General features: G+C 33.2%; 1 protein-coding gene across 1 annotated transcript; it reads right to left on the reverse strand.

Moving 5' to 3' along the window:
• Nucleotides 1-22: 22 nt before the first annotated feature.
• LOC133688868 (probable auxin efflux carrier component 1b) lies at nt 23-3,517 on the reverse strand. The gene is made up of 6 exons (XM_062108501.1): nt 2,047-3,517; nt 1,256-1,532; nt 1,080-1,165; nt 822-979; nt 646-722; nt 23-294 (listed from the first exon to the last, which is right to left on the reverse strand). Exons 1-6 carry the CDS (start codon nt 3,155-3,157, stop codon nt 228-230), a joined length of 1,776 nt encoding a protein of 591 aa, XP_061964485.1. The 5' UTR covers nt 3,158-3,517; the 3' UTR covers nt 23-227.
• Nucleotides 3,518-7,293: the final 3,776 nt, after the last annotated feature.

A 7,293-nucleotide genomic window follows, 5' to 3' on the forward strand; every position in this document is an offset into this window, starting at 1 on the left:
CAAAATGGCTTTAGAGAGAGAATAAGGCAAAAAGACTAGTAAAGATTTCTTTCAATTAGACAATTACATATTGTTCCATTTCCTACCTCCTAAATCCCTCTCCCTAGTTTCCCTTCAAGTTCATGTTCTGTTAGAGAATGCCCAAAAAATCCCATAGGCCAAATGTGTTAGGTACACCTACGTAAGTAACTAATCATTGCTCATCAGCTCCAGGGATGCCCTCACCTTCAAAGTCCAAGCAAAATATAGTAAACCAGTGTGATTGGCAAAGCAATTAGCATCCCAAATATAACTCTGCAGCAAAGGGAAAATCAAGATATATAAATAACATTAGAGGTCAAAATCATTGATGTGTAAAATGAAGAGCAAACACAGTTCAACAAGTGGTGTGGAAGCTAAAGCTAATACGTGCTGATATTCTAGTATTGTGAAACTATCTTGCATTAAGAGCCATGATTATACAAAAAAAAAAGTAGAACATATTTGCAATGATTACAAGGAGCCATTGGTATCCCTAGTGATCCCATGAAAATGAATTATGAACAGGCAGATGAATTTCTTACCACTTTTTTTTAAAACAAAAACAAAAACAAATGCAGTTCAGACAATTATATTAGAGTTGTAGCAGAATTTAGAGTTTCGAACCCAGTGCTCAGTATGTCAGGATGAACATTGTATTCCTTTGCAAAGACAAAGGGCACAATCCCTTGTGGAAGAGCTGCCTGAAAATTCAAACACAGTATGTCAAAGGATATTCAAACAAAAAAACTGTCCATGGTCACATTTGGGGAAATATTTATCATCTGGTTTCAGGGTTTTACCTGCACTATAGCAATGTGCAGTAGAACTCCTCGAAGTCCAACAGCAAATGAAGCAGCAGCCATGACTGCAGGACCAGTGAGGAATCTAACACTCATGGCAAAGGCAGCAACTGAGTTTCCACAAGCAATAATCCTAGGCTGCAATGCCATGAACAAACCTACAATCCAATGTTATGGTTTTATATAGTCAACAATTGCCAAGACATATCAAGCAAACAAGCCGAGAAATCGTTTGATATAATCTGATTAAATACTTACCAAGACTAAACATGGCCATTCCAAGACCAGCATCGGATAGAATAGATATAGAATGAGCAATTATTTGAGGCATCTCCAAGCCCCACCTGTTATATTGTAAATGTTTTCAGGTAATGCAACAAGATAAAAGTTTTAAACAAAAAAAAAATTATGGATTGTATAGTTTAGCACCATACTTGAACGAAACAAGAGACCATGTGAGCCCAATTAGACTGGAATAAGTATTGGGATTCCTGATAAGTTTTCTCCACACCATAATGAGAATGAGTCTTGTCACAACGCTAGTAGGAGGCATGGAAGTTGGCTTCGGTTCACCATTAGCAGCACTCTTTGGGTGCAGCTCAGCTGTGGAGCTTGAAGCAAGCTTAGAAAGCACTGGACCGTCACGGTCTACCCCATTAGGTACAGGTCTGTTTCCAAAGCTGAACTCATCTCGACCAAATTCTTCATAATCTAAACATCAAAACTGAAACACATCAGTGGCTGAGAAAATGAAATTAACAGACGACTCTGTTTTTTTATAAAGCAAGAAAAAAAAATGCCACAGTACTCTAAACACGAAATGAAAAGGGAATAATTGTGGTTGCACAATACCAGGAAAGTTGCATAACTAAAGATGTTACTAAGATTTAATAGTGATTGAATTATGGAGATAAAAACAAAAATAAAGAAGACACCTTGTTGATGATAAAGGCATCAAGGTTATGCCCATGCTATAGCAAAGGCAAAATGAAAAGCTACTACTGATGTAACAAACAAAAAACCAACAAATCCCACTTGACATGACTGAAAAATAAGGTTTCTCCAATCAAACAAACCACTAACTTTCAAGCATCAACAGGACAAATACACAAGGTTCCAAGAAAAAAATCCACAACTTTGTGCCAGATATCTTGTAATCACAATCAAGCCATGCAAGAAACCAACAAAATCCAAAAACAAATACTATCAAGGTTAGTGTTTATACCTTTTTGGTTAGCTACCCCACCAAGGTCATTGCCATAATCCCCTCCCCTAAAGACATGTAGGCCACCTTCTGATACTGGTGAAGCACTTGAACTCCAAACAAACATATGCAAATCCTTGCCATTCTCAGTCCCGTTTGCCTTCTTTTTACCCCCGGGAGAAAAGATCCCAGCATTAGGTGGAGTAGGATAAGCGCTTCCATTTGCTCTTGGAACATTACCAAACACCCCAAGCCCTCCACTTTCTTCATCAAATTGCAGGTTACTGAAGTTCGAGTGTCTTGGACTGGCATTGCTTGCATTCTTGCCATTAACCATAGAATAAAAATCAGTATGGTTAAAACTGGAGGCTCTTGGGGTAGGATTCCTAGAAGATTGAAGGGAGTATATCTCTGCGTTGGTTAAATTAGACGGTCTAGGAGTCATTGAAAGGCCCGAGTTTAGACCATGAGACATCCGAGAAAACACGTCTGATCTTGAACTAGTTGATTTCCTAACAGTAACATGTAACTTCCCATCTTCACCGACTTCAGCATCAGTTTGCAATGGCTCTCTACCATCTAAAGAAAGAATATCAGAGTCAACCCTGAATGATATTATAGAACCAGCAGTATCGGGAAACTGTTCACCAATCAAGATTCTAGCCCCTCTATACTCAAACAAGAACAGCATCAATGTGTACCATATTATGCATTGAAGAACAACTATTTGGACCATAAGACTCCCTGAGGCTTCTCCATACATACCCTTCAACAAAGGGATGCCCATAACAAGAGTGTTTGGGAGAGTAGAGAGTGAAAACAAAGTAATGGACCATTCAAGGGAGCCTCTAGAGATAACTCTGGTCCAAATAGCTAAAACCACCAAGACTATGATTTTTTGAAGAGTATCTGCTGCAATGAACCTGTAGTTCATAGCATAGGGGTTGTTGGTGGAAATGAAGTGAAAAGAAAGCAAAGGTACAGCGAATAGAGCCACAAATCTGTTGATCCCTGAACATTGGTCAGGGCTAAATATTTTCCACCATTTGACTGAACCATAAGCCAAAATCATGGCCACATAAAGTGGTACCACAGCTGTGAGAACATGGTAAAGGTCTGTGAGACTGATCATTGATGCCTTCTCAAGTTCAGTTTTTTAGAGAGGTTTTTGGGGGTAAAGGAGTGCCCAGATGAGATATTTGATTGAACAGAAAAACCCAGATGAGGTTTTGCAGATTATGCTTACAAAGATTGTATGTACCCTTTATAACTTTCCCTCAGGTTTTCCCTCGTTTTCTCTGCTGCCAAACTAGTTATAAACAAAAAAGGACTAGTCTTTTTTCGAGAGAGGAAGGGCCTCTATATATCTATGGTCCTGTGTTTGAGAGAAAATGAGGAAAAAGAGAAGAGCAGAGCATACTTGCGTGCGTGTGAACTGAGAGAGGAAGAGGACTCGTAAACAGCATCTTTTGGAGAAAAAGAGGGGGGGAGTAAAAAACAGACCTTAACAAAAAGGAACCTCACACTCCCACTTTTATTTTTTGTTTTCTTTCTATGTAATAATTTTTCATTTATTTTTTCGCTCAATTGTGCACAATATTACCTTTTCTTGGTTGGAAACAAAATATAATGTAAAGTTCGTATTTTCGAGTCTTGGAATATACAGCAGGAGGAGGAGGAGGAGGAGGAGGAGGAATTAAAATAATATATTTTTTATTTTTTATATTAATGTATTAAAATGATTTAAAAATATCAAGAAAATAATAATTAAAAATTAAAAAAAAAACACTTTAAAAATATTATATATAGCCTAAGTTTATGATGGGATGTCTTGCAAGTCATAGATTAGTGATGCTCTCTTGTTGTTTGATGAACATGAAACACTTGCAATCCTGGAAAATTCCTGATAGGCATTTGTTTGTCTACAGTGATGGAATGATGGATTTGTAGAGATGAGAATCGAATTATAATTATCATTTAGGCTGTTATTGCATCAAAAAAGAACACAGAAACCACTTTTCAAAACAAAATCTAGTTGAAAAGGGGTAAAAGAAACAAGATGAGGGCATGAACTACAGTCAATAGTTCGAGTCGGATTATCACTCCTTTCAGCAGATTAAAGGGATGGGCGACAAATACACACGCAGAAGGGGCCTTTATTCACCATGTCTATGTTTCTATAATCTTGCCTTTCTTTTTTAACTTTTATTTTCAGCCTTTTATTATGATTAATTGAAGCTTTTAAACCATGTGAGGTGGTCAGGCAGTTTAAAATTCGGGTTATTGAGTTAATTTTATTTTTTATTTTTTATATAAATCAGCAAATTATTTTTTTATTAAAAGAAATAGTTAATAAATTATAATTAGATTTTGCCAGGTCAATTCGAGTTACTTAATTTTTTTTATTTTTTTATGTTTTCTTGATGCCTCCACCATGAAAATTAATATAATGTTAAATACAAACTAAACCAAATAAGTAGAAATGTTGTTTGACATTGAATTTACGTACCCATTGACTAGGAGGAGTAGTTGCAATCTTCCCTTAGAGAACTACAAAAGTCCATTTGTGTGCCCGTTTCATGCTTATTTGTAAATGATTTCCCATTGTTCTGCTTGATGATTCTACTGTTTTTTTCTTCTAATTATTGTTATTATAAGGACGATGACTTCATGATGTTGGTCGAGAAGAAAACCTTGTCGTGTTTAAATATAAAGCAATTATCTTTGTATTGCAATTATTTTGTATTTGGTATGTGATGTATGGTGTTTTTAAAATATATATTTTATTTTAAAATATTTTTTATTTTAATATCAACATATTAAAACAGTCCAAAAAAATTAATTTAATATTTTTCAAAATAAATATAATTTTTAAAATATCTAAAAGCAAAAATTACCATATTCCTGAATGAGTTCTATTAGCTATTAACTGTTTAACATAAATTTTTTTTATTTCTCATCACTTATGTAATTGGTTAGCTAGAAAAACAAAGAGAAGACGTAAAAATGAGAGAGATAATGTCATATGAACTCATCAAAAATAACAAGAAGGATATATACCCTCTCTTTTTCAAAAATTATTTTTTTAATTTCCTCTCGTTTTTTCTTTTTCTTACATTGCCTTTTTCATCAAATATAGTAGATGTAAGTGTAACTATCACAATTATTGACAAACAAAAATGCTCCAATTCTCCACTTTATCTTTTGTTGTTGAACAAGCGTTTGTCTATAACGTGGTGGTGTGTGATATTTTTTGAAAAAAAAATAAACTAAAAAAAATTAAAATAATATTTTTTAATTTTTTACATCAACACATTAGAATTATAAAAAAATATTTAAAAATTATTAATTTTATGATTTTTAAATAAAAAATAATTTGAAAAGTATTAACTCACACGAATACAACAAATTAGGACATACCTTGTATAATTTAATAATGGCAAGTACCAAATTGAAACAAGAAATGGAAATCACCATGGATAATCCTGTTTTTTCTTATTTTATACAACTAAGGTAGATATAAAAAGTCATGGAAACATTAATTATAGGTAGTTCGTAGTCCATATCCCAGTCGAAAGTTCTTCTTTAAATATAAAAGGCACCAATCCAGCATTTTAAAAAAGTTATTCTATAACTATCTAGGTGGTGATACAGTGGTAAAAAATTAGAATTAAAAGGTTTGCTTTCTCTGTGGTCTCAGGTTCGAGCTCTGTGATTGCCCATATGATAGCCACTGGAGGCTTACATGGTCGTTAACTTCAGGGCCCGTGGGATTAGTCGAGGTACGCGCAAGCTGGTCCGGACACCCACGTTAAACTAAAAAAAAAAGTTACAGTATTAATCAAATAATTTAACTAATCAGATTTTGAATTTATTTTTTAATAATTACGAGTTTGAGTCATTTCAAGATTACTAGAGACTTGTATTATCATTAACTTTAAAGTTCGTGTGATTAATCGAGATACGCGTAAACTAACCTAGATATCCACGTTAATAATAAAAAAAACACCGAGTTTTAGAAATATGATTAAAACTATCAAAAACAATTTGTATTTTTGAGTTTTTATTTTATATTTTCAAAAAACAAATATGTGATTATTTAAATTAATTCAGAAACGTTACTCTACCATTTTGTAATTCTTCAACCTCAATACCTAATAAAGGGAGGAAACAAGATCGGATGTCGAGGGCATTGCACTTCCAAGATCTTACATTTTAGTTCTCAGATTTTGGATTTTTCTTAACACACTCTTCGAGTTAAGGATTATCCAAGAGAAATACATGTTTCTCAACATCGAAAATTTTGTGATTATATTTTTTTATATCCATGACTTTTCAATTTATTATTTTATTTTTCAATTGAATCTAATTTTCCTAAGGTAGCACCCCCATCTCATTAGAATTGCGACTTTTTCCCTCGCGTAATTGCTTGACATCACAAGATTTCATAGAAGATCCACTCAATGACAACAATATCAAGAAATTACGAAAGAAAGCATGAAAACAATACAATAGAGTCCATAAAGCATACTATAAGCGGAAATTAACCTTTTCAATAATTCCATCAATCAATCCAGCAAGTTATAACTGTTTAGTAATTATCAATTGAAATTACAAAAGTCAAGCATGTGTTTACTAAAAGCTAAGGAATCTAAAAGGAGTAAAAGTATAGATTAATCTCAAAATTCATTATGTACTTTCAATCCCAATTGTACTTTCCATCTAACCATGCATCCCTTCAATTTCATAACTATCAAACATTTCTCGGTTTACTAAGTTGGTTCAATTAAAATATTTAACTTAATTATAATAAGGTTTTAATTTGAACCTTCAACCAAATCTAATTAATCTGACTAATTGATATATTACCTATCTAAACCGGATCGAATCAATATTAAATAATTTAAAAAATAAAATAATATAGTTTTTATATAACACAATTAAACTGAGTTGTTTTTATACTAGACCTTGAATTGAACCTGACAACCATGCTTAATCCCTCCAACAAGGTATTAAAATTAAACTATAAAAAATAGCTTTTATTGAACTTCTTGAGCTCTCTAGTGGTAACTTAATTATTTTTAGGTAAAACAGTGACAAATAATTCTTGTTTCAAAACAAATAAACTTGAATAAATATGGTGGATATTTTATGATTAAAAACAAAAACACATTGGTGTAGAGAGTGAGAAGAGTCCAATAACAATAAACACAATTCATTGTGGCATGGCATGAGAGGGGGAAAGGATATAAAACATGAAAGGAACAC

The sequence above is a fragment of the Populus nigra genome, chromosome 3 (genome assembly GCF_951802175.1).
Source record: "Populus nigra chromosome 3, ddPopNigr1.1, whole genome shotgun sequence".
Classification (NCBI taxonomy): Eukaryota; Viridiplantae; Streptophyta; class Magnoliopsida; order Malpighiales; family Salicaceae; genus Populus; species Populus nigra.

Bases quoted from the DNA above. Each gene is read 5' to 3' on its own strand.
- LOC133688868 (XM_062108501.1), bottom strand. From the start codon at position 3,157: ATGATCAGTCTCACAGACCTTTACCATGTTCTCACAGCTGTGGTACCA. The intron at 1,533-2,046 runs GTATAAACACTA...TTTGATGTTTAG, and splicing joins TGGGGTAGCTAACCAAAAAG to ATTATGAAGAATTTGGTCGA. The intron at 980-1,079 runs GTAAGTATTTAA...ATTGGATTGTAG, and splicing joins AATGGCCATGTTTAGTCTTG to GTTTGTTCATGGCATTGCAG.